This window comes from Pollachius pollachius (genome assembly GCF_949987615.1).
Source record: "Pollachius pollachius genome assembly, chromosome: 13".
Lineage (NCBI taxonomy): Eukaryota > Metazoa > Chordata > Actinopteri > Gadiformes > Gadidae > Pollachius > Pollachius pollachius.
The window spans coordinates 9,533,452-9,558,127 of NC_136946.1; the positions used below are offsets into that span (position 1 = coordinate 9,533,452).

Here is a 24,676-nt window from a genome sequence, read left to right on the forward strand (position 1 = left end):
CCTCCAGCAAGTTGTCTGCTCTCCTCGGTTTGTTCCTCAAAACGTTTCACTATCACTATGTGGTCGACACGATATTATCACAAAAGCCGCTCCCGAGTTTCAATTTGTGTGTCCCACCGTCCGTGACCTCCGCGCAGATTGCAGTACGAGGATAAAATAATGAGCCGATGGAATCGTAGCGTTCTGTCAAACTCTGCAGCGATCCAAGTTGAGATAACGTCCAAAAGAATTGTGAACTGTGAAAACTAAAAAAATACTGAAAATATATTTTCTCAGCTCACCAACTCTCTCCTCTCCTCTCCCCCCTTCCCTCGATGTGCAGGGAGAAGGCTGGACCTTCAACAACACACTGCGGAAGTCTCCCTGACCGCAACACCCCCACTACCCCCTGGACTATCAATAAAAACCCTTCTAGGTGCCGTGGTGCTCCACCTCTCTCCCCCCTCTCCCCATCCTCCTCCTCCTCCTCCACTCTGACGGCAAAGACACTGAGGAGGAACATGGAAGGGAACCAGGTGCCAAATGGTTTTGGCGGGGTTGGGGGGAGGGGGGGGTCATCACTGTATCGGTGAGTCTCGTTGCAGGGTTCTTTATCAGACAAATATAGTATACATTTTTATATGATAGTATCGCGTGAGAGTATTTCTATATATATTTAGTTTTTTTTTTCTTGCGCACTCAAAGACATTCGCCACCGGTGTTTGTGCTGCTCTCCTCACGCACGTGTGTGTGTGTGTGTGTGCTCAGTGTCTATTTTTCCACATTCCAAAGCCTTTCGTTGTCATGCAGCTTTAAAACAAATCCAAATCGTACCGCTTGGCGCGGCCGCCATCACAGATCTGCTCGGGGGACGGCAGATGTGCGTCTCACACACAAAGCGTTGCCAGGCTTAACGTGGTTCCTCTAAGCGCACGCCGCCGCGCGACAACAACAAAATGACCGCCTGCTTTGTCATCGCGGCCGGCGGCGAAACCGGACACCTCACCGTTTGTGGATGTTTTTATTTTATTTCATTTTTTAACCGCTAGAACATGAATGTACCCGGTCACGATGTTGGTACTAGGGTCTCATTGATTTTGTACACAACGTGGACGGCAGTGTGTTGTCTCCATGTCTGTTATTGTGCCACGGTGAGCTTTCATCAGCCTAGTAATTTATTCCCATCAAGGGAAATGCCTCGGTTTCCACCCCTTCCTAATGCACCCTTGTTTTCCCCCTACATTCACCCTCTAATCACAGGCATTAGCTCAATAATACCATGCACACACACACACAGACACACTTCCTGTACGATACACAATATTACGTTTACCCTGGGGGGGGGTCTTCTGTGTTTGAGTGTGTGTGTGTATCCTTTGCGTAGCATAGAGGTGATTAGGCAGAGGGTGCACTCAGCTCACGCTCGGCGATGCAAATATATCTCTGTTGGATGAAGCCCAGAGATATTTTAAACATGCATAGGAGGGGATGCATATGGGGAAGGACACGACCCCCAGTCCCCCACTCGAGGGAGCCACTGTTTGGCTGCAGGAAGATGAAAGAAGGCATTAAGCTCCCCAGAGTATTAAAGAGGGAAGCCACGTGTGCAAGGAGATGTTTCCAGTAATCTATTTACAACTTGAGTCCTGAATATGCTTATCCACATGCCTTTTTTTCTTTCACCATGTATTTCTGCCATTGCCAAAAAATGTAACCCTTTGCTGTGTGATATTTTTAACAATTTCTCAAATATTCTTATGACGGTGAGAAGGAACATGTAGGTCAGTGTGTTGTTTATTCAGTGTTAGTGGACAAAGCAATGCAGGGACCTAGAGACAAGCATTGGTCGATTCCTTCCCGAATTGGTGATGTTTAGGTAGCGAGATGTACCTAAACCTATATACTTCTCAACCATTTTTGTTTCAACACAACGTCGGTACACTCTGCTGTCGAATCTAAGGTCGTCAAGGTGTAATCACAGGTACCAACAAACTGCCAGAAAACAACCACTGTGTTCCATTGTTCATGAAAACTAGCTTTATATGAAACTAGCGAGCACTTTTTTAAAAGAAGGAAACGCTGATGTGAGACGGAGAAGGTGTCCGCATTAGAATACACGCCACACACACACACATCCATTTGTCTTAATTTGATCAAACGTTAATTTCACTTCTGTTCACACTCGATATCCTGAATGTATTGTCCATGTTCTTTCTTGACCCATGACCGAATCACTTTTTAGGTAGAATACCTATGCAACGCCACAAACCATAGGTTGAAGGAGACTTTGAAGAAAAATAAAAAGGTTTAGTAGAATCTTTGTTCTAATAAATGTGCAATTTAAATGATGGATCTATTTTTTTTTGACTTCTGCAGTATAGTATGATTGAATCGACTGATTTAAGTTCCAGATTTTGTTACTCTTAATCTTGTGCTTTCCACTTCACTTTATACTATATACTAAAAGAAATAAACACAATGAATCGCAGTTATTCCGTTTGCTGTAAGGTAGGACGACTTAGCATTAGTCGGGCCTCCAGACAGTTTCCCTATAAACTGATCAGTCACCAATGTCAAAATGTGGGCGTACTTTTGTTTCAACTATGGTCTGTGAGCCGTTTGTGCCCTGTGGATGATCACTATGTGAGTGTTTCCGTCTTAACAGGATGCCATCAGCTTTACTCCCAACCTGTGAGATACTTGAATAAATCAAATCCCATTCAGTGTGATTGTATTGGTGGAAGAGAAACAGTTAAACTGCACACTAGGGGTAAGTGGACTAAGTGTTCATTACATGACTACCCATTAGGAAGCAATTCATAATCAGGTAAAAATGATTGAGTTAGAGAATTGTTCATGAGATTGATTCACAAACTATTTACTATGTTAACAATGCTCTATAAACACTTGATGCTGCAATTTACCATACATTTCGGTAGTAGGAAAGCAGGGTTTTAGGGTATTGTGTAAGCCTCAACAAAGCCTCAACAGTGCAAGCCTCAACAAAGCCTTTTTCTGCTTCACATTGTAGAAACCATATTGACATGGAAGTGTGTGGCTGCAGTCACTATTCAACACTTGACAATAAGCATGCCACATCCTTATTATGTGCTGATCCCCCTAAAGATCTCATCTTAGAATTGCCCCTTCCTCCTAGTAATTAGACTATTTTTAATTATTTTCGTGGACCCCACTTTGATAATTGCTGCTTCAGGCTACCAAGGATAATTCATAGGGTCGTTAGTAACCAAGTGAGCAGATGACTTGACTAACACTGCCCTCGTGTGGTTTGTCTACAAACTAAGCTGTAAAAATAATTTGGACTCACTCAATGAAGAGGTGAAGTTTCAACAAAGTTTAACTTTATCAACATTTTTTTTTAATTTACAAGGAAGATAATAGAAAATTTCAGACTTTAGCGATAGACGGAAAAAATCAAACAAGCATTTTTGCAAACTTGAATAGTTGTTTTAATCTGGTCTACATTTCAACATGAGCAAACAAAACAATGTAAAAATGTAAACCTTGAGGTTGAGCAAGAGGAAAGAATGTTTTTTTTAGGGCAATGCATCAAAAATAGTGAATCCAGTGGCGCTGAAGACTTAACACAAAAAAGCACTAAACATCAAAAAAGTAAAAAAAAAAAAGAAATTAAAAACAAAAAAGGTTTTAAAATAATTAAGAATGTTTTGTATTTTATTTATTTTTCTACAATATAAATAACATTAAGGCTTCATCTCAACTCGGAAGGAACTGATATGCTTTTATGTAAAACAATGACACTTTCTGCACTCACAACTCTTTAGCTACGGTCCCTTGTTGCCTTGGCGGTAATTTGGGATACCAGTATAGTATGGTATAGGTGAACTTCTACTGACCTACCAAAGAAACCGAAATTAGTGCGAATGTAGCCATTTTAGGCGTCGTTTACACAAGGACGCTTGCGGGTAAAAACGACAAAATATTTTATCGGAAGTGCCTTTCGTCTAGACGGTGACGGCGTTTTTGGGGCTTAAAAACGCAAAAATCTGAAACCACCCTCCAGAATGGAAAACTTGAATACGGTCCGCCGTAGCGTTTCCGTCTACACTGCCAAGACGCAAAACTCTGCTCAGATCTGCTCACGTCGCGTACGCGTTTACGTCACATACAGCGCCAGTACAGGGAAATAAACAAACATGTTATATTATTTCCATGCGTCGGACCGTCAAGCTGCTCTGGCAGCTATAACAAACTTACAGGAGTCTTTCCACGAAATGTACAGATAGTATTACTGAACAGAGAAGGATCTGTAATTATGTTTTGGTTTTCGCGGCGCAGATAAGAGAAGGAGGAAGATTGTACACATGCGCTCAGACATGGTGGTGTTGTGTGATGGTGTATCACAGCACCACCTAGCCGCCTGACATGCATACCCAATCGAAATCCACACTTTTGCGTCACCGTATGCACGCAGATTTCCTCCCGAAAACGCTCGTCTAAACGCGGAATAAAAAGTGAAGACGCGACGCCACTTTTGCGTCTTCTGTTCAGACGTCATCATGTAAACGTAGCCTTAGATATCAGTCCAACATCTGTTTTGTGAGACTCCCTCACAGAACATGGCCAAAATGAAAAACAGAAAAGAAAATAACCGTTGGAAAAAGATGCACTAGGTGTGAGGAGGAAGTGCAACTCCATAACGTGTTAAGGGCTTTTTGTGGTTCCACGTTCCCGCAACGCAAGGGGTTTACGGACCCCCTACGTCCTTGCTTCCCTCCTTGCGTCCACCGCAAGGGCCGGACGTGTGCCTCCCAAAAATCTTCCGTCGAGGCGACGCAGCAGCGAGGGCTGTGATTGGTCCGCTTACTAAAACCCGACGCAGAACCATAAACGTTTACCACTGCGTCGAAGCGTCTGCGTGGTCATTGCGTTGCGGGAACGTGGAACAATAAAAAGCCCTTTAGTCACGTGATGAGCCATTTAGTTTAACAACACATTCCAACAGTGGGCCCAAGAACCCCCACAACAACAGAACAGGCCTATACGGACCTCTAAAGAGCCAGGAACAGTGCAGTGCCCATAGCAGAAAAAACAAAATATAGGGGACATGGTCAGACAAAACATATATCCAAATGTAATGCTGGCCTTTCCATTTACACTGGCTCACTAGACTTCAATTTGCATGGGTCTCTTGCCCTCTTAAGGGTTCTTCACCCGGTCTACCCCCCCAACCCCCTTCAATTCCATCATTGACAGCCATTGCCAAATCTTCCCACTGTCAAACTATATGTAATACGAGTAAACACGTGACAAGCCAAAGAAACACTCAAGTGGTGACCAGCAATGAGGCACTAGGCTTACTCAGGAGAGCTCCCACTGGTGGACGGGAGGACTAATTTATTAGAACTACCCCTTCTTTAAAACTAGCAGCAGCACGTACAATCGAAGCATTGGGTGAATAAGTCTTAGTAAAAATTCACATTCATTCTCATAACAAAACCTCAACTCCCTCCATAAGACTTTATTCATTAGGAATTTATTGCATTCACGGATTGATTTGCTGCCACGCCGCCCATAGACACCAACAAAGAAACAAACAGAATCTCCATATTAAAACAAAGAAAACCACCACAATAATCCAATATATTAGAACCCTTTCAGACATTTTCTCCACATATATACACATCAAGCCATTCTTGTTTTTATTAGCGAATCGTTTAGAATGGAGATGACTCAAAATAAGTTATCACAGACGCGTCTAAACGCCGGCGCTCCTCTTACAAGACCTCCGTACACACCTTTTTTCAGGAAGTAGTCTCTCACCGGTCGGACCCTCGTGAGCGGCCGCGGGGGGCCGCGTTGCAGAGGCCCTACTGGGTCTTTGGTGCAAAAATTCCTTCCGGCCTCCACAGTATTAGTCAGCGCCACGTCCATCCACCCACCCCGTCCCATTAGATTAACAGCCCGGACCTAACGAGCGGTTAATAGTACGCAGTTAAAAAGAAATACCACCAAAACAAAAACAGAGTGGATTGAGACGCTGAACGCAGCAGTGTTTCGCCACATTCAAGCACAGAAAAAGAAAAGGAACGCAAAAATGAGGGTTTGAAAGCAAGATATCCTCAGGATAAAATGGATGATGCGTCTGGAGCTGGTCAGAGATGGGACACTAGGAGCTTCCCCGGGCCCGTGGTGGGGGGCGGGGACCACCGGTAAGGGGTACCACCGCCCGGGAGCTGGGGTCCCCCTCCAGACAGCGGCGGCTTGTTTTAATAGATGATTCTTCATAAGTCGTACAAGTTTTTCTTTGAGAGGTTCTTGGACAGTTGCGGGTGTGAGTGTGTGCGTAAGTGTGTGTGTAAGTGTGTGTTTGTGAGCATGTGTGTGTGTGTTTGTGTGTGTTGGGAGGGGGGGGTTCTCTGGTCATTATTTCCGCGTTTGTTTCTTGCCTTTCTTCAGAGTCAGCTTGTTCCTGATGTGTCCTCGCTTTCTCTTGGACGTCTGTTCAGGGAATTAATACATACACTTAATTAACACCCGTTCCACTGAAAACGGGCACCAAAAAAGACAATGTTTTAACTGAAAAATGTGGCTATCGCCCTGCTTAACACATTGCTCAGAAGACAAAGGCAGTGGAACATCACTAATAGTACACAATGAATAATATTTAAAACATATTGTACATTGAAATATTGAAATGATTAAGCAGTATCTTCGTATAACCGTCACACTGAAATGGGATACGGCCAAAGCACTCAGATCATAAGACACCCCGGTCAGGTATCCTGGCTGAGCGGTTACCTTTTTTGAGGTGTACTTGGGCTTGGGCAGGACGCTTCGCAGCTTGCGCTCCAGCGGCTGGCGGTTCTCCAGCTTCTTCACCTTGTAGATACGCACCAGCCAGTGCTCCGACGTGAACGCCTCCTCCAGGTGCTTGAACTTGATGTCCTTGTTGCCGATCTCGGCGTTGCGCGTACGGTCGAAGCCCGGCGGCGTCCGGAAGTCCAGCTGGTGGAGGGGGGAGGAGGGGGGACAGGAGGGAAATGAAGAGTTATGGAGCAGCTATGATCACCGCTTTTCACTTCCATCAATCTTTTAGTTTAATTTAACTAATTAATTTACTAATGTGACAGGGTCACATTAGTAAATTAATCCCCCATGGCGTCTTTCTGCAGACTACTGACGGAGAATGATGGCACAGCAACAGTAAGTCTGACAAATGCATATTCTCCTGCCACTAGAGGGAGAGCTAGCCTCAAGCTAAACACAAGGGCCGGCTCCAACTCCCTACTGGGGTTGTGTCTATGAGAGATCTTACTCTCGTTGAATCACAGCTGCAAGCTCTGGTGTTTTATAGCTTTAGACACCAACACAGCACAGCCTTCTGCTGTCTGTGGTACGTTTCAGAACGTAAATGTGCTCACAGGGAAAAGGCAGCGCAGACAGAGCGAGGCGGCTCTGTCAACAGCAGAAAGAACTGCTCTCCCGTGGGACAGTTTCCCCTACCTGTTCAGGGAAAGCAACGGAGGCAAAAACACTTTGAACGATCAACACAAAACCTAAATCAATATTGCCTTCCAGCGGAGCCAGCACAACACCTAGCGCACGTACAAACACGTATAAAAAGAGGCGTGGAGGGGAGCCATGTGATACGGGCTGCACCTCTGGGTCGGTGCCCTCTCCCGGACGGCTGTCCCCGGTTATCGTTCAATCCCCTGTCCGTGTGCACGTCCCTGTGAACTGCATTGTGATGGCCTCGCACCTCCTGGCTCACACCCCCTGGCTGGCTACTCCGGGGTTTATTTATTTCCTTAGCGGTGTCCTCCAAGCCTCGGGTCTGCCCTCGTCCTCTCCGGTGTCTCCCCCTCGGCTCTCCACCGCCACAAAACTAGCACCTCTGGCTCTCGCCTCGCCGCCATTCCTTCCCCGTCTCCCCTGGCATCTCTCCCCCCTGGCTCCCCTCTTATTTATTTTCCCAGTCTTGCTCTCCGGCCCCTCGTTCCATCTCTGCCTTCAACCACCCCCCCCCCCCATGGCCTCCCGATCTAAGACTCCTGGACACCAAGAAATCTATACTGTACTTGTATTGCCTATACTGTACTTATATTGTCTATAATGTACTTATATTGTCTTTACTTTAAATATATTGTCTATACTGTACATATATTGTCTACAATGTACTTATATTGTCTATACTGTACTTATATTGCCTATACTGTACTTATATTGCACTATATGACAATCACGTTCAAACTACCTTAACCGCTCTTTTGCACTTCTGTTTAGATCTCCGACCACATGTCATTGTCTGTGTACTTGTACTCTGCCCAATGACCATAAAGTTGAATCTGGATCTGAATCTGGATGGGGCCCTGGCTGGGCGGTTCCTGGCGGTGTTGAAGCAGCAGGAACCACCGCAGTAGAGGGCCTGCTCCGCCGAGCTGGCAGCCAGACGGGGCTTTATGTGCGGGTATCAGAACAACTTGGCACCGCCTCACTTCCTATTCCCATGAACCTCCACGCTGAACCAGCCAGGAACCGCAACAGCAGCCCCCCGCCCCCATAACCCGATCTCTCGCTCTGTAATCCCTCTTCCTTCCTCTGTCTGTCTCGGCCCCCCTAGGAGCTCCTCAAGGCTCCTGTCTGGAGGAAACACGCTGCCTGCGCCGTCGTAGATCACAACACACGTTTTTCCACCAGCCGATCGTTTTTTATTTTGTTATATACGGTTGAGAGTCAAGGTTGGAGGCGTGAAGTCGTTATTCTCCGGCTGAGGATGTTGGATCTGAGCGCAGCGTTTCTTCCTAAAGCCACCCACCGCCCATCTCATCGTCTGGTGGACTTGACCCCCCACCATCGATGGATTTTTCTCCCTTTCACCGCAGAGGCACTAAACATTGGTTAAGCAGTTGGATGAAGGTCCAACCTACATAGTGAACTCCTTAAACTCTGCCCAGTGTAATGTGCACATTTTCTTCACTTCGCTTCAGAACTTCAATCAAACTTCTTCTTCATGCCTAGCATTTTGCCTTGACTTGTTATTTACTGGGAGATCAGCTAATTTAGCCATTGTTAGCTGCACCCACCTAGCTGTGGGCTATTTGTTGGGTTTCTCTGGCAAGTAGACCTTTTTGATTCTACCAGCGCAGACTCAAAAATTCATGGCATCTCGTTCTCCATTGTCTCCTCTTGCATCGTGCGTCAACAGTTCACTCCAGTCCTTCACCAGCGGCTCTTTTCTCATTCATATTTTGTCTGTTTTGAAGATGGACGCGCAAAAACACAGACGACCTCTGACCCGTTACCACTTCGCCCTCTCCGTCCGTGTGTGGGTGTGTGGGAACTGCTGGTCAGCGGTCGAGAAAGCGGCCCACCTTCCCAGTCTAAACTCCGCACTCCGTGCCCTCTCTCTCCGGACCCTCGCGGAGAACCCCCGGGGGGGCCAGGCTACTCCTGCTGCCCTCTCAGGTTTTGCTCAATGCCGCATCTCCTGAAGTTCAGCCCTCTGTCCTCGGGAGGAGAGGGGGAGGAGAGCAGGCAGTGACGCATCGCTTGTGTACCGTGTCGTTGGTATGATTGCAGGCCAGGGTTAGAACATACATTGGGGTCATTTCTTCATCCTGCGGACATCCTGAGGACATGGACGGCTCTACTCGGGTGATCCCTGGGTGTCTTCGACATCCTGCGAGACGCACCTTAGTCTGCCGACTGACTCCTACTGCTACCCTGGCTCCGACGTAGGCTAGCCAGGCTGTCAAACAGACCTCATCCTGATGCAGAGCTGTATCTCTCACAACCTCACCATCACAACTCTGAACAGGAGAGACGGGCAATTTAGGTTATTTCCACGGTACTTTCAATTTGTTTGGGATCTAATGTCAAAATATCACCAAAAATGTCAAAGATGGAAGATGATTGCAATTTCGAGTACATTTTTCCGAACAAGTTCATCATAGCCATGCACCAGTTAGCACCGTTGAAAGTGTGCAATTGGATAAATTGCGAACAGAAAACCAGCCAGAATATTTCCCGGTGGGAAGCTATAAATATCCTTTCCTGACACCAATGTTCTAAGAAAAAGAGTCTGCAAAAGTTTCAAATCGACAACGTGCAGAATGGCCACTGAGGAAATACTCTTATTAAAAGTAGAATAGTAGAGTACAGTATCTACTATAACAGGAAACCAGGCGTATCTATGACTCTCGCAGTCTTTGGTGTCCATTCTCTTTCCCCCCTGAAGTTCTTCTACAACACAGGACTGCTGGATCCCAGATCTACTGCCATCCAAACAGAGTACTCAAGCAGCCCATCCCTACAACAGACATATCTCCTCACTTAAACGGTTTCTCCGCAACTCTCCCTTTTAGCCCGACTGCCTCCTCTCACCAACACATTCCGACTCTCTCCAACATCTGTGTGCAACTGGACCCCGGTCCAAAGCCCTCCAGGAACACTCTGGGCGACTGGGGGCAGATCCCCAGCCCTTGCTGACCTGGGTACAGAGTGTCCACTGTGGGGTTGTCAAATTTCTTATGGATGTTATGCATTTACGAAACAAGGTCATGTTGTTGCTGCAGCGAGTGCAGCGGGAAAAAACACAGCCCGACACGACCCACAGGCATGAACACACTGACAAAGGAGCGTGGCTCATTTCAAACAGCCAACGTGACATTGGGAAGTACTTTGATGAAGAGATCAATGCGTTTCCTCCCCAGCGAGCTGCTATGGCGTCAGAATGCGACCCTGTCACGTTTAGCCCCACATCAACCATACTCTGTGTTTTATTATTATGGTGATTTTCCCATATTACGGCCTGAACATGTTCATACCAGCAACATATTGAGAAATTCAATGTTATTGCACATAACGACCAGCCTAGAGGACTCTAGCACTGCAGTTTATGTTCACCGTTATTCACCCGTGGATACACACCGCTCCACCCTCGCCTCACTCCTGCCTCACTCCTCTGTCCTCTCACTGCCAGACCAGTGCAGGTTCGCACCCGCCTCCCAGTGGGGGAGGTAAGCAGCCCACCGTTGGGTAGGGGAGGGACCCAATTCCTCCCCCTTCCCGCGGAGGATAGACGAGGGAGGAAATGGGTGCACCCGCTCCCCCTTCCCCAGGGAGGGGGCACCCACCCTGGCCAACGATAGGGGAGGAGGGCTGCCTACCATGGCCGTCGGAGCCTCTGGAGGGCATCAGGGAGCAGGTCTACAAACTACTCCAGACCCACTGTTGTTCTATTTGAATTTTATCTTAATTGCACTGTACCTCGTTACCCTTTTTATCTTTTTATACTATTTTTTTTTTTTAATTCTTTGCATCATCAAGGAGAGTTTGGGATACAAAAAAATCAATTTCAAGCTATGACTGCTTTGCCTGTTATGTTGTGCATTTGAAAAATAAAAATAACTTGAATTGAATTTCGAAAGATCCGTTGGCACCGGCACTATAAACCATACTGACCTTGTGTTTCTGGATCCAATAGCTGCGTTGCAATGCTTTGCATTTATTCTAAAAACCAGGTTGTAGCGACTCCAACTTGGGCTGCTTTGGATAAAAGCGCCTGCTGAATAAGATAAGGTAACTAAACTGTAGCTACGACCCTTCCACCCCATCTGCTGCCAAAGGCTTCTGCTCACCTGCATCTCTCCGAAACGGTAGTAGGACATCTTGTACATCAGGCAGTTGAGCAGCGTGGGGGAGCCGGCCTTGTCCACCCTGAACTCCCCCTGAGGGGTGAAGTAGTCACTCTCCTGAAGGACACAGAGAGGGGGTATGGGGGGGGGGGGGGAGAGACCGATTGGTGACAGGCCCAGCCCACAGACGAGGACACCCAAGGAGAGTGATCTAAATGCAAAGTGATGAGGGCGATAAGTGAAAGGGCTCGCCCAGAGTTTGCATTGGTGTGACTTTCCCTCAAGGATACGCGCATCAAAATGCATTATCTTACACCATTTCCTCCCCGACGCCACGGAACTCCCCGCGCATAATTAAATTGCCGTCTTTCGTTTAGCCTCCAATTCAATCGATGGCCCTGGTTAAAGCCGGACCGGGACAATCTTTTAAATAAACACCTTCTCAGCTTTCAGGCCTTTCTATAGGGGCCTGAGTCTTGGCTCATTGGGGCGGGCAGCACCTGGAGCCACACAACTTTAGCCAAACTAATTAGCAGGAGGTATACAGCAGGGGCCCTGGCGCGCCCTTGATGGCACCAGATGCATTGTGGGTGCTCTGCGAGTTGGCGGACGTTCAGAGAGACGAGTGTAGTAACGCTGACGGGGCAGTTGTTGCCATGGCTCAGTGTGTGTGCGCGCGCCCACGCCAGCACACACACACACACACACACACACACACACACACACACACTTACCCTGATGTCCCTGGGGTGTTCCCCCTCTGCTATCCGCACCATCCAAAGGAACTTATTGATGTCATCGCCCGAGTAGCCAATCACACCGCCGAAGATGATCAGCACGTAGTCCACGTCGAGGGACCTCATGATCTGGTAGGCCGCACTCTCATTGGACGACATGGCTTTGCCGACCTGGACAAGACCGGGGGAATGATGAAATTATGTTTCATAAAGTTTTAGATAACCTCCTTCCCCTCTCCTCGTCTTACATCATTTGGGACCAGAGAAGCAGAAAACCGAATGAAAATAACAAAGACATCTAAGCATGTATTTCCCAGAAACCTTTTCGGGAGAGAGAGATAAAGAGTTTATGTGATGGCAGCTTGACAACCCAATCAGAAACCTGGCGCCGTGTTTGGCCGAGAAAATAACATTTCAGAGAATGTCAACAAAAAGAAAGATGATTTCAAACTAAGCAGATAATCTGTTCCATTCTTTTATCGCTGTCAAATCAAAACCAAACACTAAGCAGTTACAGCGTCACTGAAGTACGAACTACGCAATCTTCCGCAAAATCACTGAAAGATATTGTTTGGAAGTATTACAAGATGCACTGTCTCCACAACAAAAAACAACAACAAAGCAGAGAAGAACATTGTTAAGAAACTCGCTAAGAACTCGCAAAGAAATCACAGCAGCCCTCGAAGAGAGACAATCAGGGCGGCGGGCACGAAAGAGAGACCGAGAGAGAGACCGGCTCACCAGCGCTATGTGGCTGTTGTTCCAGGTGTTGTTGTCTACCAGCGTGGTGCGGTTCGCCATTCCCGCTATCTGGTAGCCGTAGTCCCACCACGACATCACACGCACGTGCTCGTCAGTGTTCTGCCTCAGCCAATAGTACGCCTCCCTGAAGTCGTCCAGGATGTTTCGCGTCCTACCGGAGGGGGGGAAGGGGGGGGGGTTTACAAGTGTTATGCTGTGACGAGTGTATAGGGGCCTCTTCCAACCCCTCCTCAAGGCCTCCATTAATATTTCATGTCATGACTGTAATAACTTGACATGTGGCAACAACAGCTGGAAACAGCGCGTCGCTGCATAATGACTCCCAGCCAAAGCCCTCATTTTCATATTTTAATTGAACATTCCACTCCTCGGTCGCAAGCCAGCGATCCATTAAACGTTAGGTAGACTGAGAGGTGTGTGTGTTGGCATGTGTGTTCAGTGTGTGTGTGTGTGTGTGTCTGTGTTCAGTGTGTGTCTGTGTTCAGTGTGTGTGTGTGTCTGTGTTCAGTGTGTGATCACTGTGTGTTTGTGTTCAGTGTGTATGTGTCTGTCTTTGTTCAGCATCTGTGTTTCTGTTCAGTAAGTGTTCAGCATGTCTGTATGTATCCGTCTGTTTGTGCGTATAGTGTGTAAAACAGTTTTACCAAACAAATGCATACATGCCTGCTTGCTAATTTTCACATTTCACATTTTCACTTACAGAATCAACAGAAGGAAAGCAAACCCACTAATGTGCAAGAAAGCAGACTGTAATTTCAACAATCATTAAACAGGCGGTGCATATTTACTTGATGTACATGGGAGACTCTAACCTGCGGCAATGTGCCTGTGAATGTGTTCCCCGCGCAACGCCAATGTTTGTTGATTAAGGCGTAAGATGGAGTGCTCGGTCATACAACATCAGATTAACCCGCGCTCATGGAAGTCTTCCGAGAGGTGATGAATATGTGATGAAAGCGCAACTACAGTCATGTCCCGAACGGGCGATTAGCGTGTGCAGCCACAACCATGGTAATTAGAGGTGGAGATCCCCACACTCACTATAGGAGAAGAGGATTAAACATTCAAATTGAATTTAACCTCCTTTGATTCATGTCTCCTACGGGGGGCTGCTGTAGCCGTCGATATGTTTTATGAATGTGCTGTATGAAATATACAACAAGGGATTCTCCACCCCAGCAGAGGCTGTGTTGGTGAGGATGGTGAGGATTTAGTCCAAGAGCAATTCACAGGAGTCACTCAGAGGTATAATTTAAAGGTTGACCATCGACCAAGGCTGTTAACTATTAGTCAAGTATGTGCCAGTACAGTAGTGGATACTTTAAGGTTGCGAGGATAGGGGGCATGCTTATAATGCTCTTAAAATGAAAAGTATGACAATAAAGGTCGTAACACAAAAAATATGAAAAAATAATAATAATCTCCATGACCAAAGAAATCCACAACTGGGATTTGCATCATGTGATTAAGCGTGTGTGAGACTGGGAAAGAGAGGGAGAGAGAGTAACAGTGCGAGAGACAGTGAGTGAGTGAGAGCGAGACAGTGAGCGATACCGAGACAGTGAGCGAGAGAGAGAGAGCGAGCGAGACTGTGTGAGTGAGCCAACAAGCGAGCGAGCGAGCGGGCGACGGGCCCTCACCCGTCGTTGTTGTAGGAGGCCAGCACCACGCTGGGGCTGGAGTAAGCGTTGCTGGTGACCCAGGTGCAGTGCACCGCGAACATCATCAGCAGCATCAGCATCAGCATGGTGACGATGGACTTGATGTTGGGGCCCAGGCCCTCCTCCGCCTTCTCCTGCTCCGACACATGCTTCCGCACCTTGCCCGCCTACGGAGAGAGGGAGAGAGAGAGAGAGAGAGAGAGAGAGAGCGGGAGAGAGAGAGAGAGATGGTCAGCCTCGATCACGTCGCACATCCCGCCGGCACCGCTGAATTATTGAGACCCGGCTTGGGGATGAATTATTGAGGAAGTAGCGTCGGAGAGCTAAATATATTGTATTGCCCCGGAGAGAGACGGAGTCCGAGATACGGCCGCCAGGAAACGTATGGGGTGGGTTAGCGTTGTTTTGGAAATGATATATGCTGCTACAATGTGTTTTTGTGCTTCTGTGTGTGTCTGTGTCTCAGCGTGTGTGTGTGTGTGTGTCTCAATGTGTGTGTCTGTGTCTCAGTGTGTGTGTGTCTGTGTCTCAGTGTGTCTGTGTTTGTGTGTGTGCGTGTGTGTGTGTGTAAGCACAAACACGTTTTATTGGTATACGTTTACGATGCCTCCAACCAGTGGCCATGACCATGTATCAAATTGAGATATATTAAAAAGGACACAGACACACAGACGGAGAGAGACAGAGAGAAAGAGACGGAGACATAAAGAGATAGACAGAGTGAAGGATAAATGTTCACGCTGGGAAACCAGCGAAACACGACAAGTTAGACATCTCCATTCATGTCATTAGGCGTCTGCTCCACAAGTCATGTTCAGCGTAGTGAGTGAAGCCCGTTGTGATCAATTGACAGACGCGTGAGACATTAACATAGCGCGATCGAAACAATGAGGTGAAACAAGCAGGCCGTTTCGCCGAGGGCAAATCTTTCCTTCCGACCTGCTTCGAGACGCGGCGAGGCGTTACTTTCCATCAATCCAAACCAATCTAAAAAACAGTGACGGCTCTGTAGTCCCTGTGTGCTTCAATGCGTTCGCTGGCTCTCCGCGACAGCTGAAAGGCAATACCCCTGATCCCTCCGCAATACCCTGCTGTTGTCCCCCGGTACGGTACAGGTGTAGATCTAGAGCCGTTTTGGCCCCCCAGGAGGGCCCTCCTAAGAGACGGATCGCTGATGCCGGCTCAGTTAAACAGGGTAGAAGAAGTATCCCAGAATACATTTCGATTTTCATTATATTGCACAACTATAATGAAATCTTAGCGATAAGGGTGATAGAAAAGGTCAAATCGGTTTGAATTTCTTAATTTAAAATCACCAAAAAAGGTTTATGGGAGTTCAATACGTAAAAAAAAAGATTTTATCTGCGGTTTCACGTGGCCTGTCTGACCGTTTTGTGGGGTTCAGGAGGGGGGGGGGGGGGGGGGGGGGGGGGGGGGAAGAGATACGTTGAGCGGTGCGGGCGAGACCGGACTTACCTTGTCGTAGAGGTTGCCGGGGTTACGGCGGTCGTCCTCGTCGCCGCTGTCCTCGGCTGGGGGGGTCTCGCGCTTGGAGTCGTCGCCCAGGTAGTGCTCGAACACGCTGGAGAAGGCCACCGCCGACAGCATGCAAACCACGGGGGTCAGCGTCAGCATCAGACGCACCATCACGCCCGCAAAGTACACCGCGCTGATGGCGTACAGCGCCACTGGGGGGGGGCCGAGGTGGGGTGGGGGAGGGAGAGAGCAAGAGTTAGAACGAGGCGAGGGAATGGGAGAGAGAGAGAGAGAGAGAGAGAGAGAGAGACAGAAGGAGAGAGAGACAGAGAGACAGAAGGAGATAGAAGAGAGAGAGAGGAGAGAGAGGAGTGACAGAAGGACAGAGCGAGACAGAGAAGGAGAGAGAGAGGATACACAGAAGGAGCGCGAGAGACAGAGCGAGACAGAGAGCGACAGAGAAGGAGAGACAGAGGATACCCAGAAGGACAGAGAGGAGAGAGAGACAGAGAGGGGGATAAATGGGGGTCAGGGACATAGGAGATGGTGGCTGAGCATTCAACAAAGATTGTGTAAACGGTGATGCGATACTGATTCTATTAGTCATTCTTCTAGGGTGGATGGCTGACAGCTCTTAACCCAAAGCGACTGTAACTAGTGTAACTGAGCTTATGTATCTAAATTAATAATTATCTTGAGGATTTTGACTAGGCCTTCATTTCCCTGTCCTTAGACAACATAGTATTTACAACCTCAATGCTTTATTTGAATTCAGTTGCAAAAGGCACACCGCGATCCCGACCAGAAATCAAACGCACAGCAACTTAAGCGTTGAAGGGCACGGTTATAAAAAAATGACACCTCATTACCGGGAGATTATACGGCTTTTAGACATTTTCTCAGATATGTATTGAAATCGGAAAGGAACTTCAGAGGATCACGTCGAGTGACTCATCATCCATGAAGCAAATCATAAATAGTGCCACTCACATCAGCCAACCGATGTCATGAATATGGATCAAAGCCTGACACACACACACACACACACACACACACACACACACACGGAGGGACTAGTACCGAACACCCGCTCGTCGTTGATGTTCTTGATGCAGAACCAGAGGCCGGCGGGGAAGGTGCAGACCAGGATGTGGAGGTCGAAGAAGAAGGAGACCCAGGTGGTGGGCTGGTGCTCCGACACCGACGCGATGATGGGGATGTGGATCTTGGCGTAGCTGGGGACCACAGGGGGGAGAGAGAGATGGGGAGGGGGGGTTCACGTTATTGACATGATGGCAATGTTGTTCAGGTCAGCAACCGGACCGATAAAGCATCGGGAATTTGAACAAAACATTTGAACACGGGAGAGAAAGAAAGAAATAATTCAAGGCCGCAGATGGGAGAGTGGAGGTGGGTTTATGTTGCAATGCCATCAATTACCAATCCACACATTAAAAGTACACACAAACACAGAGCGACGGCTCAGTGAAGAGAAGGGGAGGGAAGACGGAGCGTGAGAAGTGGAGGCGAGACAGCAGACTGAGGGGGCATCATGAAGGCCAGCGTGGACGATATATAGCCGATGTAAGAGACGCAATTAAAGTGCAGTTTCCTGCACCTGGTACGCATCATGTGAGTTTATATCAGTGTGTCACTATCCGCGTCTGTGTCTACCCGTGTCTCTGTGTGTGTCTATCCACTTCTGTGTGTGTCTCTATCCATGTGTGTGTGTTCCTCTATCTTTGTTTGTGTGTGCGTGTGTGTGTGCGTGTCTCTATCCGGGTCGGTGTGTGTGTGTGTGTCTCTATCCGGGCCGTGTGTGTGTCTCTATCCGGGCCTGTGTGTGTGTGTCTATGCGGGCCTGTGTGTGTCTATGCGGGCTGGTGTGTGTCTATGCGGGCTGGTGTGTGTCTATCCGGGCCTGTGTGTGTGTCTTTATCCGGGTCTGTGGTTGTGTCCCTGTCCGGGTCTGTGTGTGTGTGTCTTTCATTCCGGGTGTGTGGGTGTGTGTGTGTGTGTGTGTGTGTGTCTCTCTCTCTCTCTCTCTCTCTCTCTATCCGGGTTCGTGTGTGTGTGTGTGTCATGTTCGTTCTGTGCACACATGTTCCAACATTGGTTCACAGCGTTCGCTTTGTTGCGCCCCGGCCCCAGTATTATTCACTCTTTAATATTTCTCTTTAAAGGCTGATTCGGGACAACAGTCAAGAGAGGGAGAGAGGGAGCGAGAGATCAACGGCGTCTTAGTGCGCGGGAGGAAACTTTGCATGGCAAACGGTCTCAGGGTGGCAGAACTAAAGAGCAGCTGACACACTGGGGCGTAAGCGCTCAAAAGCCAAGGCTGAGGCAGAACGGGAGAAGTGCGAGGGAGAGGGGTCCATGGTGCGTACGTGTGTGTGTATGTTTGTGTGTGTGTGTGCGTTCGTGTGTGTACGCGTTCGTGTGTGCGTTCATGTGTTCGTTTGTGTGCGTTTGTGTGTTTGTGTGTGTGTGTGTTAGTTTACGCATTTGTGTGTGCCTTCGTGTGTGCATTCGTGTGTGCATTCACGTGTGTGTGTGCGAGGTTTGGAATTAAAAGGACGTAGCCGCCGGCAGCTCAGTCGCCTACCCCCTGAGTCGCTCCTGCCATACTGCGGATCAAATGAGACCCGACAACTGGGGGGACTCTCGCTGAGGAGTTGGGAGATCATGATTCATTTATCTTGTTATTCCGAGAGACGTTTTTATTTTTGCATCGCCCAGCTTCTATGTGTAGTAAGTAAAAGAAAAAAAACGCCACTGAACACCCCCTTGATCTGCGAATGCGGCAGGAACTCTGCCATTTAGTCTAAGTGAATACCCGACACGGCGGGGCCCTGCTCTGGAGGCCCCCTACGGTGTGAAGGAGCCGCCGCTCCAGGATAAAGTGTCGGCGAGCTGGCCCCCCCGACTGGGAGTTGGGGATTGGTGGAAGCCACTGTCAGTCAACCACCTCCACCCACCCACCCAATCGACAACACCCATCTCCCGGTGGTTCGGGTGGGTGGAGCGGAGGCTGAGAGAACACAGCCACACCGGGTGGCCGTGGAACAGGAGCGAGCTGTGGAGGCCATTGGTCGGGGCTTACCCAGTGTCCCACAGAGAGTAGAAGCGGCCGCTCCACGGCGCGATGTGACCTACGGGAACAAACACAGATCAATGCGGGCTCAGAGAGGGAGAGGGACGCTAGGGCGCAGAGACACACACACACACACACACACACAGACAGAGAGACAGAGACAGAGACAGAGACAGAGAGAGAGAGAGAGAGAGAGAGAGAGAGAGAGAGAGAGAGAGAGCGAGAGAGACAGAGGCATCGTGAGAGACACAGGTACCGTGAGAGAGAGAGAGTCTAGTGTGTGTGTTTGTCATATGACAGACAGACAGACAAAGAGAGAGCGATAGGATAGGGGCGGGGGGGGGGGGGGGGGGAGTGCGGGCTTAGATTGATACAGATAGTGGCTGTTTTAACACAGCATACCCAAAAACACCATTGAAATCTATTTGTTTACTCCTCTTTTGCCTGAAATATGAGGTTATTTCAGGGAGCATCCCGGTTTCCGAATTGTAATGCAGTATATATTGTCTGTTTTAAAGTGTCTGTGTGGATCAACTTCAAACTCATGCACACTGCTCACTTTCTAAACAATGCCAGAATTATGTATAATAGAAGATGCCTCGGAAAAACGCCAGAATATAAGTCTGTTCTGTTGGTAGAGAACACTTTGATATATCTATTGATAATTTATAGCTGGCATAATATAAAAAGAAGGCTGGATAAAAAGAATGGACCTTTTTTATTCATTTCAATTTTTTTGGGGGGGGTTTTCGGCAAGCAGCCATATTGATCCTCGGCCAATTTGGCTCATCTGAAGAAAATGGAAAAGGGGGGGGGGGGTAAAATAAAGTACATATATTCTCCAGCTTGCCGCTAAATGGCGGGAACGGGAGGCACAGCCTGTATGTGAGAAGGAAACGCATCTCAACCGCAAATAAGACAGCGTCGGTAATTTCACTCATGCATGCAAATCGTTTTGCCTTTGATCGGGAATTTCAATTAGCAGTCCCGCGCTGGCCCGCCGCTCCGCCTGACAGGTCCCCCCCCACACACACACATTACCTTCGCCTGCGACCGCACGCCAACTCAACTTAATTCAGAGCACCACCTATTTACAGTTACCGCGGTAACAGGGTCTCTGACAGGTCGGGATGAGTGGGTGGGATTAAGGTTATAAATCATTTTCAGCGACCGTATTTGGGGAACACCTGGGGGGACATGGTAGAAAAATACTAAATAAAAACCAAACATGTATTCATCCAATCGGGCGATAGCGTATGTGTGGGGTGATGAACGAGCCGGGAGGGCGATGTCTGCGCCGTTTCCTCGCAGCAGGGGGTTCCGTTGCCATGGTAATATGCCTAGCTTTCTGTTTGCTGGCATATATATGTGCACACACACACACACACACACACACGCACACACACACACACACGGGCTATCCGTGGGATGAATAAGATCACCTATGCACAGAGGCCGCTTCATCTATAAAATATGGGTATGTCTGAGGCCGTTATCCCCCGCCCCCCCGCCCCCCCCGCGTGCTCAGCCTGTAAACATGGCTCCCAGCGGAGCGCCGCGTTAATCACACCGCTTGCTGGGCGCCTGGACCAGGCGGCCCGCTTTACGACGGCCGCCGCGACGCAACGAGGAGACGTGCATTATTCACCGAGACGATAACATCCTCGCCCAGGCAGGAGACGTGACTTTAGTGTAGTCATCTCAATGATGTCATTTGTAATGTGTATATGTGTGTATACATATATATAAATAAACGCGCAGCAAATAAAGAGGATTCACGGCGTTTATGATTGGAGATTGGGGAGGTAAGACGCACAGTTTTGTTCATCCAAACCATCAGTAAGAGTTATAGTCAGGACCTCGTCTCCAGCTGCAGTCGATGGATGTACACATTATCTGATCAGATAATATAATTCTACCTAGCATCACCGCGTGCATATGAATGAAAAACACACGGGTCGAGGCATTTTCAGACAAAGCCCTGGACATGAAGCGGGTTCGACTACGAGTGACATGAAAATAGACTCGTGTGTCACTATCGATGCAACTCTCTCTCTCCACGGGAGTTGCAAACCTCCAGGATACAAACACCAATACCCAAGTTCAGAACATTGGCCCGAACTCAAATCGACAACAACAAACCTCAGCCGTCGGCAAGCAACCACCGCCATGGTTACCATGTAATGTCTTGTTGGGGGCGGTGTGCAAGTGTCTGAACAGTGACATGGGTGTGTGTGTGTGCGCGTGCAATGAGCTGGGATGGAGTGGGGGGGGGGGGGGGGGGGGGGGGGCTGCTGACCTGTGTAGGTGAGGTAGATGACGGTGAGAAAGACCGCTCCCGCAGCCAGAGACACGCCCAAGAAGAAGAGGGTCTGGAACTCCTGCTTGGTGAGCCGGTCACGCAGGTACTGCAGGAAGGCATAGGCCTGTAGCAGCACAAACACACCTGGGAGGGGACACACACACACACACACACAAGTTAGATATCGATTTAAATAAATTAATTCAGCTGCATTGGGTAAATTTGGAGGTGATTGAGAAGGGTTTTTTTCTCTCCGTTGAGCGTCACTCCTTCTTCCTGCACTCATCCCCAGCCATTCCATCTGGCCGCTCCCCTTCCAAATTGGTTAGGATAATTTAGAGCAATGAGAGAGGAAGCTCATTGTTTTCACCAGCCTCCTCCTCCTCAATCCACCACCGTCCCTGTTGGGCCCCCAGACATAAATGTGCCAGGGGCCGTAAATGTCAGTTTCCAAGGCCAGGGGTCTGTCTATTTCCTGGAGAGCTGCCAAGGTGCTAAACTTTGCTATTGCTCCATGTCGCCAATCTAACTTTGGTCTGTCAAGCCTCCTGCCTGTCTGTCGGCCAAACTACTTGGCTGTCTGTCAGCCAGTCTACCTGGCTGTCGGTCTGTCAGCCAGTCTACCTGGCTGTCGGTCTGTCAGCCAGTCTACCTGGCTGTCGGTCTGTCAGCCAGTCTACCTGGCTGTCGGTCTGTCAGCCAGTCTACCCGGCTGTCAACCTGTCTACGTTTCTGTTTGTCTATCTATCGGTCTGGGATAGTTTCTCTGTGGCTCCGAGGCACACAAACAGTCCCCTTTGCACTGTGTCCCCAGCCCTTCTTCAAACACATTCCTCCAGCATCCACCCCCCACAGTGACTAAAACACAGGGGGCAGAGTTGATACGAGGAAACAAAGGAACATGCAGGGAGAGAGGGAAAGCGGTATATATAGAGAAATAGAAAAAAAACTCTGGTAGCCAAACTAGCAGGTTCCAGACACACACTGATTCAGAGGCAATACTCCAATGTGCCTGCTCATGAACTGATCAACACACACAGACTAGGGATGCACGATGTATCGGACGAACATCGGTAACGCCATCGGCCTATCGGAAAATAAGATGACATTCACCGATGGCAGTGGCCGATGTTTACATATTTAATGATTCCTCCTCTTGAAATGTCATTGGAACATGTCTTACAAACTGCATATCGCTGATCTTTCTCCGAGACAGTGAAATATTCCCACACGACCGAACTATTTCTCAGCTGATCAACACTACGAATGCTAGTAACAAATAAATTGTAAAAAGACACACTGTGTGAAGTTATTTTTTTGGCCATAGTTTCCATATGCTAAAGACGTGTCTAGTTCACTGTCATGCAGGCTGTGTTCAGTAAAATAAATAGCGATCAGTTTTCGGCGCATGTAGGCCTATCTGCCTAAGCCCACGTTGAAATAATTTCGATGTTGAATGTTGATGGCGCAGTTGTTGAAATAAACAGATTGATTTCATACAAATCATAAAACCCTCTCCCTGTGTCATTGTGTGTGCGTGTATACGAGGTGCGTGGGGGGTTAGGGTTTGTTTCCCTGGCACAAAAGGGGGAATAAATAACAAAAAAAAACATCGGTATCGGCTATCGGCCAAATTGTTATTTTAAACATCGGTATCGGCCCAGAATTCCACAATCGGTGCATCCCTAACACACACACACACACACACGTAAACCAACAGAGCCGCATCCAAAACACATACACATACAGGCTGTGAGCAGATGGGCCTGCATTTGAGACACAATCTGAAAGAGCCTTCATAAACCTCCCAATGAGGCTTGATCAGATAAACAGCTCTCCTTTCCCCATCTGAGAGAGAGAGCCACTACCTTCCCTAGCCTCCATTTGTACTGCTCTTGATGTATCCCAAGAGAGAGGCGTGCAGGGGTCTGCCCTTTCCGACAGATATTGATTGATACTCTCCAAACTAGTCCCCATGCACTCCATCTCCGCAAGCAAACAGGTGGTTCAACCTCCATAACGTGCTACCTAGCATCCACAAACTTAATCCAAACAGATTCACTATAGAAGAGGTCTGAGGCCGGGTCTGAAACCCGATCATGGGGCTGTGACGACAACCGCATCACCACAAAAGCGTGTCATGTGACTCCTACCGCGGGGTGGCGAGCGTCTCTGTCGTCGCCGCAATTTCTTTTTTTTAATTTTTGTATTTATTTTCGCTGGTGACAGTTGCGCATGATAAACGATATGAAATATAAGTTGTGGTTTTGTTATCGTTATTGACTGTCTGCCAAACTATGTTCAAGGACTTTGAGAAACAAACTTTAGTTGTTTGCCGATTCAGCTTTGCTCACAAGGGGGAGGGACAGCCCATTAAACATATTTTGTTGGCCTCCGATTATTATTAATTGTTTACCATTCAATATATTACAAACACGGTACAGACAAAAAAAGACATTCATCAAGTGAACAGCTTGAGCTAAGTGCTTTCAGCGAACACACGAGTGGTAATGCCCGTGCAGTGGACGGCCGGGAAAAAGTATCCGTTGCGTGTGGAAATAGGTCAAGTGGCTCATTTTTTTTATTTTGTGAATACATGGCTAATTTAACCATCAGACTGACAGACCAGACATTAGTTTAATCTCAAACTGTATCTCGCACGGGAATATGTGTTTTTATCAAGTCGTATATCTGTGACCATCGGAACTACGAGTCACGCGATGTAGCGCATTAGGCCTATCGAGATAAGTAGATATTATGCCCCAGGCAGAACGGCTGTTTGTTTTTCATTTGAGGGGCTACACAAGGAGAGGAGAGATATAATCAAATGGATGGCGACCATGACATTAACCTTTTTAATTATATAATTATATGAAAGAAGTGAAATGAAAGAATATGAAAGAATGACCCAGTTGAGAACTCTAGATCTGCGTGTATGGCGATGTCAGACACAAGAGCACACACAATTTGTCTGTTTTATATGGCTATATTGTAACATTTAGAGACCTTTGTTTGAGAGAACAGCCAACACTGATATTATAATA

At 47.9% G+C, this 24,676-nt stretch overlaps 2 protein-coding genes across 4 annotated transcripts in view; one reads left to right on the forward strand and one right to left on the reverse strand.

Moving 5' to 3' along the window:
* Positions 1 to 2,324, forward strand: part of LOC307085331 (oxysterol-binding protein-related protein 10-like) — a 47,562-nt gene extending 45,238 nt beyond the window's left edge. For all 3 annotated transcript variants that reach the window (XM_079750102.1, XM_079750103.1, XM_079750104.1), the window contains exon 13: positions 323 to 2,324. In XM_079750102.1, the coding sequence (XP_079606228.1) occupies positions 323 to 367 (45 nt within the window). In that variant the 3' untranslated portion in view covers positions 368 to 2,324. The remainder of the gene's footprint in view (positions 1 to 322) is intronic.
* Positions 2,325 to 3,436: 1,112 nt separating this feature from the next.
* LOC307084928 (dolichyl-diphosphooligosaccharide--protein glycosyltransferase subunit STT3B) overlaps positions 3,437 to 24,676 on the reverse strand; it is a 76,841-nt gene continuing 55,601 nt past the window's right edge. Inside the window, exons 7-16 of the mRNA XM_079749449.1 lie at positions 21,630 to 21,776; positions 19,340 to 19,388; positions 17,317 to 17,471; positions 16,237 to 16,448; positions 14,740 to 14,927; positions 13,079 to 13,250; positions 12,335 to 12,508; positions 11,604 to 11,717; positions 6,763 to 6,969; positions 3,437 to 6,462 (exon numbers count right to left, since the gene is read on the reverse strand). Of these exons, the coding sequence (XP_079605575.1) occupies positions 6,388 to 6,462; positions 6,763 to 6,969; positions 11,604 to 11,717; positions 12,335 to 12,508; positions 13,079 to 13,250; positions 14,740 to 14,927; positions 16,237 to 16,448; positions 17,317 to 17,471; positions 19,340 to 19,388; positions 21,630 to 21,776 (1,493 nt within the window). The 3' untranslated portion in view covers positions 3,437 to 6,387. The remainder of the gene's footprint in view (positions 6,463 to 6,762; positions 6,970 to 11,603; positions 11,718 to 12,334; positions 12,509 to 13,078; positions 13,251 to 14,739; positions 14,928 to 16,236; positions 16,449 to 17,316; positions 17,472 to 19,339; positions 19,389 to 21,629; positions 21,777 to 24,676) is intronic.